Here is a 14,630-nt window from a genome sequence, read left to right on the forward strand (position 1 = left end):
CTGGGGGTCCTGCTGGACCCTGGGAGGGAGTTTGGGGGTGCTGGGTGTCACTGGGAGGGATTTGAGTGAGCCTGGAGGAGCTGGAAGGAGATTGGGGATTGGAAAGCAGGGATTGGGATGAGGTTGGTTGTGCTGGGAAGAGACTGGGAGGAGTCTTGATGAGTCCTGGTTGTGCTAGGAAGGGACTGGGAGAGGGTTTGGGGGTCCAGGGGCAGTGGGGAGAAATTGGGAGGGGGCTGTGGGATCCTGAGAGGAACAGGAGGGGCTCTGCTGGGTCCTGGGGAGGCTGGGAAGAGACTGGCAGTGATTTACCAAAATAGCAATATTGATCCAGTATCAACATCAATCTGTTAATGGACAAAAAAACCTCTCCAACAGTTTAAAGTTACAAAGTGGATGTTTAATCACAGCACTGGCTGAGTGCAGGAGTCACCCCTTAATATGCACTGCAAGTTGACAAAAGATTCCAGTGTCTATTTATTTACAAAAGTCTTAAATATCCAAAATACTAATACATATGAATGTATATATGTATATATGCATATACTAATGCATATGCATAATGCTATCACGTCCCATGTGCCACTTCGGATTAGAATTCATGGTAATGATTTTAATGTCATTACACCTGCATGGTTGGCTCCCCAATTTGAGGAGGGGGTCATTTTGGTGAGGAGGGGTCATCAGGAGATGAAGGAAAACCGCTTTTCCTCACTCTGACCTTTCTGCCTTTACAATGGTTAACATTACAAATGACATTTGGTACAACTCCAGTTTCCTCCCTTGTGACTTGGAAATGGGTTTCCAGATGTAAGGTCTCTGATCTTCCTGAACCCGTTTATCAGTTTCTCTTTTCTCATTATAAGCACATCTAAACAAACATACAATGACAAGTAATTTTTTTACCTAAGTCCGAGATTCATTATCTCAAATCCTGCTTTTCCCTTCATCATTAACTCTAACTAGTTCCAGCAAGGCCTATCTCTAGCCAAGACCCCTAATTTTTCTAAAATTCTTAATTGTTTAAAATTAGTGACTCCAAAGGAGGTTTCAGAGGGTCTTGGGGGGGCTGGGAGAGACTGGGAGGGTCCTTGGAGGGGCTTGGGGTGTCTGTGAGAGGTTTTGGGGGTCCTGACCTCTGCAGATGCCCCAGGGATGCCATCAAACGCTGCCCAACGCAAGATGCTGATGGGGATTGGAGTCTCAGTGTTGGGCTTCGTCTTCCTGGCACTGGGGCTCGGCTTCTGCCTGCGCAGGAAGGTGAGGGAGGGTTCTGGGGGTCGTGTCTCCCTCACCCAGAGCATTTGTGCTCCCCTCTGGGCCCCCAAGCCCGGTGTCACCCCCTTTTCTCTGCCCACACAGCTCCTGAGGCAAAAGGTTCTCGAGGATTAAAAGTCAACAATTCCCACTGTCATTCTGTGTCCTGTTGAATTTTCATTCCCCTGCTTTCATCCAGGTGCCCACAGGGAGCCAGGAAGATGTGAAGCCTCCCAGCCAGGTGTCTTCCCAACATGGATCACCAGACCACGGATCACCAGGGCTCTGCCCAACGGGGGTCACTGGGGATCATCCAACGCCCATCCTCCCATGGGGGATGGAGCTGGAGCAGCGCACGAAGCTCTTCCCGCACTCGGGGCACTCGCAGGGCTTCCCTTACTGGTGCCTCCGTTGGTGTTGGGTCAAGTGATAGCCCCTGGAGAAGCTCTTCCCACACTGGGGACACTCGTAGGGCCTCTCCCCACTGTGGATGCGCCGGTGGACGGTGAGGTTGGAGTTGCGGTTGAAGCCCTTCCCGCAGTCGGGGCAGCGGAAGGGCCTCTCGTCTGTGTGAATCCGCTCATGTAGGAGGACACTGGACCTGGTCTGAAACCTCTTCCCACACTGGAGACACTCGTAGGGCCTCTCCCCAGTGTGGATGAGCTGGTGTTCCCTCAGAGTGGAGCTCCACCCAAAGCTCTTCCCACATTCCAAGCAGGTGTAGGGCCGTTCCCCCGTGTGGATCACCTGGTGTGTCATCAAATTAGAGATATCTCTGAAGCTCTTCCCACATTTCCCACACTCGTAGGGCTTTTCCCCAGAGTGGATCCTCTGGTGTTTCCTCAGGTTGGAGCCGTGGTTGAAGCTCTTCCCACATTCCCCACACCCATAGGGCTTTTCCCCAGTGTGGATCACCTGGTGCTGGATGAGGTGGGAGCTGTACCTGAAGCCCTTCCCACATTCCAAGCACTTGTGGGGCTTCTCCCCCAGCTCTGAGCTCCGGCTGGATCTCTGGCCGTGTTCCTGGCACTGGGGGGATCTTTCCTCCTCGCAGCTCCCTGGACTGCGTTTGCAGCCCCTCCTTGTGCGGCATCTCCAGGGCTTTTCCTCCTCCTCTTCCATCTGGAAAAAATTTGGGAATGAAAATTCCTGGTTAGGAGGAAAAAAAGAGAGGAGAGTGCCTTGGGCTGGGGGTGCCTCTGTTGGGAAGGCAGAATTAGAAAGAAATTATAAATATGTCTCTTTAGCCAGAAAGGCTAAGGAAGAAATACAAATGAAAGCACAGTTTGAATAATTCAATGAAACCAAGCTGACATGCCAGAGCACGTTCTTTCCCCCAGGAAAACTAAGCTGAGACCCCTCTTCCCAGCCTTATAAGGAAAGGTCTGAAGAACCCCGAGATAACTAAAAATATGCAAAACCAGCGATTTCTATAGGTCGAACACAAATGTTACTGTATTAGGATACTTAGAAAGATTGGTTAGTAAAGGAATAGAATATTCAATGTATAGGTTATATATGTATATATGTAATTGTAATGTAAATATGTAATTGTAAAAGAGAGTTCTCTTGGTTCTCTTAGTCTCTCTTAACTCTTGGCTCTCTTGCTACTCTCTCTTGGCTCTCTCTTAGCTCTCTTGTTTCTCTTAGCCTTCTTGCCTCATACTTTCTACACTCTTGCTGCTCTCTTTTTCCTGCTCTTTCCTGCTCTTCTTTATCCTCTTTTTCCTGGCTCTCTCACTTCTGTTCTGTAATTCTCTTTCTTAGCAATCTTAAAATCTTGAACTCATGTATTCATATTTTACCCCCTTTTGTATTGTTCTCTCTGAGCCTGCTTTGCGCTCTATCTGTCGGCTCATGGCAGGCTCTCCCTCTCTCTCTCTCCCACGCCCTGAAATAAACAACTAACATCTAACTCGACTATAGAGGTCTCTGCCGAGTCTCAGACCGTCCACCCCCGATGTGTCTCCTGCATGCCTCCTTGCCCAGGTTCGTCTCAGAAAGACATTGGGCATCTTGCGTCTGTAAGAACCTCAAAAACAACAAGATTCAGCCCAAACAACAAAACACAGATCACAAACAAACCAAACAACAAGATTCAGCCAAAACCCCCTGCACAATAGAAAGGTTCAGCCCCTGCAAGAAACTAAAGCACCAACGTTTACCACAGTAAGGCTCAGAAACACCAAGATTCAGCCCCATAAAAATCGTGGATTGCCCACTGTGGTCACCCGCTGCATGTGGGGAGGCACTGCACCTGAGGCTGGGGGAGCTCCAGATACAGGGATGAACTTCGTGCTGCTTCCTCTCCCTGCTCCTCCTCCTCCTCCTGTGGCCCTACTCGACCTCACACTCCTCCTCCTCGTTCTGCACAACCCCAGGTACATATATTTTGACCGTTTTTTTCCTCAACCCTGCTTCTCCTTCCCTTCTCCTCCTGCCCCCAGGCCCAGCACCCACTGCCGCCTCCCTCTTCCCCCCCAGTCCCACAGCATCCCACCGCAGGGGCACGGATGCAGCTGGGCCAGCTCGGCCTGGGGCAGCGCTGGGCTCTCGGCCGCTTCCGCCCGCACTCGCTCCCCACTGCAGCCGCTCCCGCCACCACAGCGCGGGGGGGCCCGGCCTTGGCGCTCCCCCCTCCCACCTCCCCAAATTCCCCTCCAGGGGGGCGCCAAGGCCCGGGGGGGAGGGGCGCAGCTGGGCTCCAGCTGGGGAACGCTGGCAGCTGCGGCTCTGCCTGGACACTGATGAGTCATCAGCGCCGCGCGCTCTGATTGGCTCAGCCCTGCCTGAGCCCTGCGCCTGCACCAAGTGGGGACACCCTGCTCCAGGGGGGATGGCCCCAAAACGGGGGAACCCCAGCAAAGGAACAACAACAAAGCCTCTTTACAAACTGATCCTCTCAACCTCATTGTACATAGGGCCAGGGACGTGGACATAAGGAAGTGACACGAGGAGCCAGCAGCTGCACAAAATGTTATTAATTGATGACACAGACTGCTGCTCAGCCAAGGTCCTGCTAAATTCATCAACTTCCAGAAGAACAACAAAGACTTAACACAGCCATCAATATCGTTAGCTATACAAAAGTGGGGTGCATTGGGAAGTCTGTACCTCTCCAGGACTTCAGCCAGTGGGGAAAGGGAGAGGGAGATGTGGCAAGAAAATTAGGATGAAAAGGAGGCTGTGTCTGCCAACAACTGGAGAGACCCCACGGGAAATGTCCCATGGCCTCTCCCTATTTCTATGAATGAAATTACTTTTACAGGACTCCTCTGTCTTCCTTGTGGACAGAAACCTGTGGGGATGTCAATTTTTCCACACACCCTGGGGCTCCTCCGCAATTCCTTCCACCGTCCGGGCCGGCGGGCAGTGAGTGCAGCTGAAGGGGCCTCACCCAGTTTGGGGGATCGGCTCCCTCGGCTGGCGGCGGCACCGGGCATTGATTGGGTACCCGAGAGTGAGCAGGAGACAGACGAGGGACGGATCAGGGCGGCTCTCAAGAGTCGGCAGGGAGAGAGCACTGAAAATCTCAGCAGTGACTACAGTGGCATCTTCGGGGAGTGAACATGCCAGGGCACCCAGGGAGGGGACAAAAGGGAAAGCCACAATGGGGTCCCAGCAAAAGGGATGAGGATCCCAAAATATCTCTCAAGGGTCCCTTGGGAGCACGTGGAGGTCGTTTGCACATTCTCCCAGAGGGAATTAAGGACATGGACACCCAGGGGGGCAAGAAGGGAAGTCCAGAAGGCATTTAGACAACAGGGACTTTTTTTTTTAGACAAAAAGCAGCAGGAGGAATCCATGGGGTAAGAAAAATGATGATGGAAAAGAAGAGGAAGAGAAAAATACTGAGGACTGGGATGTGTTCCAGAAGGGTCTTATCCGCAGAAATTGCCAGCTGACTCAGATCCTTTGTATCCCAGTTTTGGAGGACAGGAAAACAAGGAGGTGAGGATTTCAGGGGGTTTCTCTGAGCTGGGAGCGGCAGGAGCGGGCGCAGAGCTGCGGCACCGGGAGCACGGGCTGGGGGCCTGTGGGGAGCTGTGGGGCCGGGCCGGGGCTGTGGGGCAGCCGGGGCTCAGCGCCGGGCGCTGCCTGAGCCCAGCACCCCCCGGGCAGGGCCGGCAGTGGCCCCCGGCCCCCAGGAGGCTGCGGGACGCCCCGGCCGCTGCCCGGCCCCGTGGAGCTGCCGGCCCTGCCCGCCGGGGGGGCCGCCTTTGGACACTGCGGCAGGACAGGGACCGGCTCTGGGATACGGGCTGGGGAGGGGAGCCTCAGCACAGCCAGCACGAGGAAGGAACAGCTCACAAATGGCGATTAGACCTGCAAGGATCCACATGATCTTTTAAGCATTTCCTGCTGGGTCCCTGGAGAAAGGAAGGATTTTGCAGAAAGCTCAGCAGCTGCCACACGATGAGCACCCACAGGCACTGAGGGGGGGCTGCAGCAGCGACAGAAGAAGCCCCTGCAGCACTTGCTCACAAAGGCTCAGCAGCTGAATGCAGCAAGGGATGAGCAAAAGGCCAAGCTGAAGGCAAAGGCCATGGCGCAGTTCCTACAGCCCCTGAGAGATCAAGCCCAGAGCCCAAGGGGGCCCCAGCACCCAGGGGACACCCTCGGCCACAAGCACCTGGCACAGGCATTGCCCTCCTGGCCAGGGCACAGCCCACCCAAACAGCCCCTGGCAAGGAATCAGCCTTCCAGCTGCAGGGCACAAGGACACTGCAAGCACAGACAGCAGCACCCTCAGCACCAGCAAGTCCAGCCCTTGATGGACACGCATTCTTAGCGGTGGCACAGCTCCCATTCCACCAGGGACCCACCACACTGCAGACCTTGGGAACATCCAGGGTGGGGCTGGATCCAGAGGAGACCTTTCCTGATGGACACAGGGGCCTCTCCATCCACTTGGAATCTTACACCTAAAGGTGCTAAGGAATATATAAATTATTAAGACACTAAGTGGGAAAGATAAGTGGGTGTGTTTTATTGAGACACTATTAGCAAATGTGGAGGATGGGTTTAAAATGCAGGGATTTTTATTTGCTCACAATTGTGATTGTAATTTACTGGGAAGGGACTTGATGGCTAAATTGGGAATGCAAATTAATGTTGCAAAAGGTGATACAGAGGCTGGTTCTGTTGTACCTGTGTCAAATGTCTGGCAGAGCCACGACTGAAGTGAACCCACAAGTGTGGGCAGCCCCAGGGAAATTGGCAAAATTAGATATGGAGCCTCTCCAAATTTCCCTGAAGCAACCAGGACAAGAGGTGTCCAAAAGCAATCCCCTGTTCCAAGGGAGGGAAGGAAGGGCTCACAGCCTGTCTGCGAGTCCTGCTCAAGGCACGGCTTGGGGAGCCAGGGATGGCTCCCTAGAATGCTCCTATCCTGCCAAACAAGAAATCCAATGGAATCCACAGAATGCTGCAGGACCCAAGAAATGAGATGATGAAACCGAGGCACCCCATACTCTCAGATCCTTACACCAGCCTCAACCAGGTGCCCTCCTCACACTGCTGCCATTCACAACTTGATGCAAAAGATGCTTTCTGGGGATCTGCCCACTTCCAGAGGATGCAAACACAATTCTGCCTTGGGCTGGCAACAAGAGCTAGAAGGGAAAATGCTCAAGACATGGACGGTCCTTCTGCAGGGATGCACGGAAGCACCGGCCTGATTGGGGCAAGCCTTGCAGGAAATATCAAAGGAATTGACCTCACCCCCAGGGACTGGCTTAATGCAGGATGTGGATGACTTGATCCAGTCAGAAAAACAAGGAGAAGAGGTAGAGGAAGCCTCTGTGAAATGGCTTCATTTTCAGGCTAAAAGCAGCTTTGAGTATCTGAAAAAAAAGAAAGGGCAAATGGTAGAGAAAATGGTTAAATATTTAAAACAATTTTTGACTCAGGGTTTGTGGTGTATTGATTCAGAGAGAGTTCAGGGAATCTCAGAAATAATGTTTCCCAGGACAAAAATGGAGCTGGAACAATTCTTAGGATAATTAGGGAACTGCAGGAACTGGACTGAGGATTCTTTATTCTGGCCTGAGCATTCTATTACTTCTTTAGCCCCAGATAGTCTCAATTTTATAGACATAAGAAAGAGAACAAAATTTAACAAAATGAAAAAAATAAAATGATTGATGCCCCAGCCATGGCTCTTCCAGACTCAGAAATCTGAATTGCAAGGGAATATTAAACAGGCCACCCCTGAGCCTGCACTGAAGGCAACGCAGCAGTAGCCAGGGCTCCCCAGCGGGGGAAGCCCCTGCGCCTGCCCACAGATCCTCTGCTCAAATCCTCGGCCTGGCCACCCTCCTTTGCCATCTCCAGCCACTGCGGGACAATCCTTGCTCTCACTCTTGCAGCTTCAGGCCTTTCTGTGCCTGCCCTCGCCACAGCTGCTGGGGAAGGCACCGGGACAATTCCACTCTGCCTCTCAATTCCACTCACACTCTGCCCTGCCTGGGATTAGAATATGGGAAAATAGACCAACTTGAAAATGGCTTCAAATCTTATTTCTCTAAAGGGACTTGGTTTGCCTTTGCCTTGGGGAAAGGAATTTTAATCTTTCTTTTAAAGGAATTTTAATATTTCTTTTCCACCACTCAGCAGAGATGAAATTTACATCTCAACAGACTGGGAATAGCCCAAAAGATTCCATCAGCTAACATCAACCAACACCTACCCCAGACACTGCCCAAGGCACAGCTGGAGACACCTGGTCTGGAAAAGGCTGAGCAGGAAATCCAGGAGTGCCCACCTAATTCACATCACAGGCACAGAAATCCAGGTGCAACAGGAAACCAAATCCTAACAACTCCACACCTTCAAAGCAATGAACATTAAACCAATGGATTTCTATGGGGTCAGAATGTATAAATTTAGGAAAATCTAGTCAAACTCATGTGTCATGGAAAGATTTTCTCTGCACACCCAGCCTAAGTGTGCATGAAATTATTCCTGTTGCACATTCTGGCCAGAATCAAGTAACACCTTATTTCTCTAAAGACACTGTTGAAGAGTTTTTGCTTTTACAGTTTCAGAAAAAAGATTACACCGTTAGAATAATTTTTTGTAATTATTTTACTTCTATATTGTTGGTTCTGTTTGGGACAATGTTGTGAGAATCAGTTTTTAGTCCTAGGAGAATAAAAAGAAAACACTTGATTGCTTTCTCATTTTTGTTTTATATTTGTACTTGACTCTTAGTGATAACAAAATGATGGTATGAGTTTTTCGATGTTCACCCTTAAGCTGCACTTTGAAAACTAGAAGAGCTTTAAAGTTGGCGCTTTAACAGATAAAGAGTTAATAAAATATTGTTTAAAAAAATAAATAGCAGATTCTGTGTGGGGCCACATGTGAGTCAGGGGATGTCTGCCCTGGAAGAGCTTTGTTCCAGGCAGCCAGGAGAGGAGCTTTAGAAATGCAAATTAACACTGATGGCCCAAAGCCTGCACAATGGCCCAGGGCTTTCCTGCCTGCAGGAGGAATTGGGCTGATTCCCTTTGCCCCTCAGCCCAAGCTCTGCCTGCTTGCACAGATGGAATTTGCACAGATAAAGGCACAGCCCATTGTGAGGATATCTGACTCTGCAGCAGAAATTGGTTCAGCTGCAAAGGAAAATGGAGAATGTTGTGAAAACTTCACTAAAACAAGTGGGGGAGAATCATCCCTGTCCCCACTCCAACATGTGCTGTCTCTGTCTATGTTATATAGGGTGTATCAGACCACTCGGGTTTATTTGCTACCAAAAGTTCAGGGAAATCAGTTTGGAATCCAAGTACGTGATGATTTAATGAGAGAAAAGCTGACAATTGATGCTGCCCTGGCTGGAGGGAGCACCCAGAAATGGGGAAAAGACGAACGACCACCAGAACAAATCCTGCAACACCATGGACCAGACCCTGGGAACCCTGATGAATTCATAGCAGGTACCAGAGAAACCATTTCTCATTTCAATGGCATAATTAGATTACAGGATGTCATTGAAATAATAACCAACCAGACAGCTCCAGCTCCTGACCTTCCCCCCAACCAATCCACTCAGATGAGGAACACAACATTTCACCATGGGATGGGATCAGATTACCTTTTAGCAGAAAAAGGAGAGGTTTGGGAAAAGTTAAATGATTCAAACTGCTGATGGCAAACAGATCAGCAAGGAAAAGGTGCAGAAACAGATAACAAAGGAAATAGCAAAGCAGCTCATGTACTTGTTCAAATGTGGAAAGGATAGGAATGGGACAGAGTTTTGTGCTTCCCTCACAGACCACGGGTTAAACAAATGCTGTTTCTCCTCTCATGTGCTACAGCAACTCTCATCTTTTTACCATGCACCACACCTTGCTGAGTGCAGCTCATTCAGCAGCTGAGCAAGGGGATGCAGGTGGCAGCCAGGCCTCCTGAGCCACAAACGGCTACAAAAGGACAGAGAATGAGGGCACTGAGAGCAATCCCAAAAACAAAGAAGAACCAGGAAGGAAAAACAGAGGCAATGAGTGAATCTGCTTGGAGATAGGGCCAGGGACTTGCACATAAGGAAGGAATGGGAGAAATCACCAGTTTCAGAAAATGTTACTAATTGACAAGGACTGCTGCTCAGACCAAGTCCCAATACATTCCTGAACTTCCAGAAGAACAAACACTTCACAGAGCCAGGAATATCGGGTTGTTATAAACGCATATCATATTATTGGCTTTTCGCAAGTACTATAATGAATATTATATGTATAAGATTAGAAAATTTAGCTGTAATAATATAGTCTTCTTTATTTCTGTTATTAATGAAACTTAGAAATAGTGGTATAATACATGTATGTTAAGCTAGGACATAGCATTAAAACAAAAACTACTTTTGTTTGTGTAACCCAAAGACTGAAAAAGATAGCTGGAGATCTTCTTTTCTTTTATAAACTATCTTATCCAGATGAAGACAGCAGTGACCAGAACTCGGGGTGGGGGAGAGGAATTTATTGCATTTCTGGTATCAGGGAATGTAAATCTCGATGGCGCCAAGAGGATTGATCCATTGAGAAGGGGGCAAGAGAAAACTAAACAGAAGAACACCAAAGATCCTAAGAAGAATGTATGAATATGTATAAGAATGTAAGGACATGTAGTAGGATTCTGTTTTTAAGAGACAATCCTTTGTTAGTAAGGTCTGCTCTCTTGCCTGAATGCAGAGACACCCGGCCGGATCTGTACACATTATTTTTTTCTCCTAATTGTTTTTTTATTAAACTTTTAATTTTATAAAAATTATGTGAACTTTGTTTTTCACAGGATGTTATCCAAAAAGGACATGCAGCAGGCGGATCGGGAAGGCTGAACCTTCCAAGCACCTCGGCCAGTGTTGGGCAAAGGGACATGGACATGCGGCCGGGAAAATCAGGACAAAAACGAGGCCGCGTCCTCCAACAACTGGAGAGAGCGCACGGCAAATGCCCCATGGCCTCTCCCTTTGGGCAGCAATAAAGTCACTTGCACACCACTCCTCTGGCTCCTTGGGCCACACAAACCTCTGGCGCCGGGAATTTTCCCGCCCGGCCCCGGGCCCAGCGCAGCCACCTCCGGCCTCCCGACACGAAGCGGGACGAGCCAGCGCTGCTCCGCCACCGCCTCCTGCCGAGGCCCCAGCGGCAAGGAGACCGCGGGCAGCCGCTCCCGCAGCGCCCTCAGCCCAGGGCCAACACGGGCCGGCCACGGCACAAGCCACCCGCCACAGCCCCCTGCCGCCCCCTCCCGGGCCCGCAGCGAGCCCCGAGCCCCCGCAGAACCGAGCGCGGCTCCCACCTGCGATGGCCGGGGCCGCCTCCGAGCTCCGCCGCCGCCTCACCGGGCTCCGGCCGCTGCTGCCGCCGCTGCCGGGCCCGCACAGACGCTCCGGTCAATGGCGGCGCTCCTGCCCCACGGCCGCCCTGAGGGCGCCAGCGGGGCCGGGCTTGTCCCCGCTCTGCCCAATCAGCGCTCGCCAGAGCCACGAGTGACGGCAGAAGCAGCCAATCGCAGCCAGCGGCGGGCTCTGCACACGGCACGGCCTCGCGTGCCTTAGGCTGCGCTCCGCCATTTCTCGGCCCCCTGGGCTGAGGAGCGGCCCCGGCGCTGGGCCCGGCCCGGGCAGGAGGCCAAGGAAGCGCCGCTGCGCTGAAGCGCCGGGAGCTCGGGGTGCCCGGGAGCTGAGGGCGCTGCGAGCTGAGGGCGCTGGGAGCTGGGGGTGAGTCCGGGATGGAGCAGGGCATACCGGAGCGAGGCCAAAACTCTGTGACTCTCCTTCCTGTCCCGGGCGGGGAGCAGAACACTCAAGGAAAGGCTCGGGGGTCGGGATGAGGTTGGGGACAGTTCAATCCTTGGTCACGGGCACAGCACACCTGACTTGGGAAAATTAATTGAGTTTATTCTCAAACGTGTCAGAACAAGAAAACGAGAAGTAAAGTAATTCCTACGGAAATCCATCTTCCCCCCAGCTGTCCCTCCTTCCCGGGCTTGACTTTGTGCCCCCCTCCGTCCCCCTCCCCGCCCAGAGGCACAGGGATGGGGGTCACAGTCAGGTCATGTCACTGCCTCCCCCTGAGGGCCAGGAATCCTTGTCCTGCTGCAGCCTGGGGTCCCTCGCAGGGGCCAGAGTCCCTCAGGACCAGGCTGCTCCAGCGGGGATGGCCAGGGGGATCCCCGAGTCCGGCCAGGAGCCACTTGCATGGCTGTGCAGGGGCTTCTGCCGGGCTCGGGGCCTCTCTCGGGCACCCCCTGCTCCGGCCCGGCCTCACTGCCCCCCTCACCCCCCATGCAGCGAGTGCCCGGGCAGGGAGATGCACGATTTTCACGGGGCTGAATCTCGGTGTTTCTGAGCTTTATTGGGCTGAATGTTGGTGGTTTTTTTTTTTTTGTGGGGGCAGAATCTTTGTATTTTGGGGGGATATCAGATTTTTGGTGTTTTGGAAGTTTTTGATCTGTCTTTGTTAGCATTCAGGAACATACATAATTGTAGATTGATTGTATGCAGGTGCTTTATTGTAGCGTGCAGGAACTGGGGGTATCAGCAACCCAAATCTACCTCCATCGTCTTTGTCCAAAGTGCAGATGTTTCTACAATTTCAGCTGTAGCAGTAATCACTATAACAACCTTATCAATATTGCTTCATTAATATTGCTTCATTAACTTTATCTATATTGCGTCATGAGAGTTAGCTCATCCTTGCATGAACATGTCGGAATCTTATCTCTGGGTGGGTATCTTGGAGACCCCAAGTACCAGTTCCCGTTACCATAAACATTTCAGCTTGCTAGACCATTCCTAATACCGAGCATTGTTATGGCCTACCTCTAAATGATTTTAAGAAACATCTTCAGAAACATTTAACCCCATAGTAACACATTTCCCCCCTTTAAAAATATTTTACTTTACTGTAATAAGTGTAATGCTTTCACTCTATACAGTCCTTTTTCTGTGTTTATACTTGATGTTCATCTTTGAATCCACAGTTGTCGTAAGCGTTGTTACACTCTGGAGGACTTGGAGATGACAAATGTGGATGTGGATCTCTGTCCCATGTCAGCGCCTTTATTATCTTCTGGTTCCAGGATACTCTTTTCTTTATCTCTCCTTTCAGAACTGCACAGATTAACTAGATTACAAAGAACACAATCAGTAGTATTATCAGACTCTCAAGAATAGGTTTGATCCATGAGCTCACATTCCAACCTAACCCTTCAAAAATTTTATCTACCCAACTTGTGGTCAGATCTTCCCTCTCTTTCTGTGCTTCCTGTTCTATTTGTTTTAGTGGATTAATGTTGTGTTCTACATCTGCAGTTCCATTTGGGCTGTGGATGCAGCAGTGATCAATTTGTCCTTTTAGGTACCCGCACATTCCGTGTTCTTTCAACAATAACAGATCTAAAGGCAATCTGTTTTGCAGGGTCATTTTAGTTGTTGCTTGTAATTGTACATTTAGCTCTCTAAATCCCTCTTTGGTAACTCTTGCCAATCTTTCTACCTGGCCTGTAAGTTTGTACAACATCTTTCTATTTGTTATAATTTGCTATTGGACCAATCAAGGATTCCAGAACCCACTCAAATTTTATACTACTGCCTGGGGTTCCTGCCATCTTTCTTCATCTTCAGATTTGTTTTCCTGAACTTCTTGTCTAGTCCTTATTTGCAGAAGTTCATGTTCTCCCTTGAATGGGGACCTTTTCCAAATTTGGCATAAGGTGGGGAGGCCTAAAGTAATCTCTTTTACTTTTTCACCTACAGGCAAATGTGTTGTCCAGGTGCCATCGCTTGCTGCCCATCCAAATTGGCCTGGACTCTGAACTGTACTTGTGCTACATATTACCTTTTGGATCACTTGTCCTATCTTGTCATTTATTTCACCTTGTTTATGTTTGATTCCTCTGCAGGCACATCCAATTTGCAGGGCTACCACTAGTAGTGGCATTTGTTTTATTTCTTCATCATCAGAAGTACAGTCCTAAGTTTTGTTCCATACCCACCAATTCACTTTGTCTGCCTCCATTCTACTACTGGTTGCAGTGTTCCATACCCCTGGATCTGTTTCATTTTCAGAGCCTTCCCACTTAATGCACCAAGAGCTATCTGCCATAGATTGGAATTTCTGAAGCCCACTCATTGACCATGCACTGTCCCAAGCTTCAGCCCAATCTTTTCCTTCCTGTCCTTCACACTTCCACTTTGATAATGGAATCTTTTCTTTAATGACCTTTGCTGTCTTTTCATAACACCATCCATAATTCCCTAATCCCCCATACCAGCCTAGTTTTGGTTCATACTTTCCTCCATTTTCATGGAAATCCCATATAGATGAATACTTTGGCTTCACAGCATTTTCAAACACTGTCTTATTTGGGTACTCGTAATCTATTTGCAGTACACAGCTCACATTTTCATTTTTATTCTTTTGTATTTCAGGTAATTTTGATGTTATAATTCTCCAATTTATTTGGTCTCCTGCTGCCTTTGGTATTGGCAGACAGGCAGTTATTTTGCTGATGTTTTGCATGTTGGCCAAATCTTTAATTAATCCAATCATCCCATTTTCTGCCTGAATAGTATTAGAGACTTTTATCACTTGTGGTTCTGGCTGCACCCCCACATCCCTCTTCATTCTAAAATGAAGGGTTGTCAGCTGATCCTTTTGCATTTCACATCCCAAGGTAACATTGATTCCTGCTGATGGCCCTAAAGGCCATGAAATAATCACCATTACAGTCACTAGCAACCTAGACATTTGAAACAATCAAACCCGCTTTATCTGCAGCTTTGTTGGCCCTACAGTTTGTGCAGTCCACAGTGCAGGGGAAACCTTCTTCACCCTGGTGTAATGTATGCAGGGATCCAGTCCAGC

General features: G+C 49.8%; 2 protein-coding genes across 3 annotated transcripts in view; both read right to left on the bottom strand.

Moving 5' to 3' along the window:
- Positions 1-14,630, bottom strand: part of LOC147645585 (serine/threonine-protein kinase PAK 3-like) — a 79,794-nt gene that overhangs the window by 16,761 nt on the left and 48,403 nt on the right. The window lies entirely within an intron of this gene.
- Positions 379-11,184, bottom strand: LOC147645586 (uncharacterized). Of its 2 annotated transcripts, XM_086874454.1 has the most exons (4): positions 11,059-11,160; positions 6,982-7,103; positions 2,173-2,379; positions 379-2,088 (listed from the first exon to the last, which is right to left on the bottom strand). In XM_086874454.1, the coding sequence occupies exons 3-4, from the start codon at positions 2,377-2,379 to the stop codon at positions 1,654-1,656; spliced, it is 642 nt and encodes a 213-aa protein (XP_086730580.1). In that variant the 5' UTR covers positions 6,982-7,103; positions 11,059-11,160; the 3' UTR covers positions 379-1,653. The 2 variants fall into 2 exon arrangements, with proteins under 2 accessions (XP_086730580.1, XP_086730579.1); XM_086874453.1 differs by lacking the exon at positions 6,982-7,103 and having other exon boundaries at positions 379-2,379; positions 11,059-11,184.

The sequence above is a fragment of the Cyanistes caeruleus genome, unplaced genomic scaffold, assembly GCF_971803275.1.
Source record: "Cyanistes caeruleus unplaced genomic scaffold, bCyaCae1.hap1.1 HAP1_SCAFFOLD_225, whole genome shotgun sequence".
Classification (NCBI taxonomy): Eukaryota; Metazoa; Chordata; class Aves; order Passeriformes; family Paridae; genus Cyanistes; species Cyanistes caeruleus.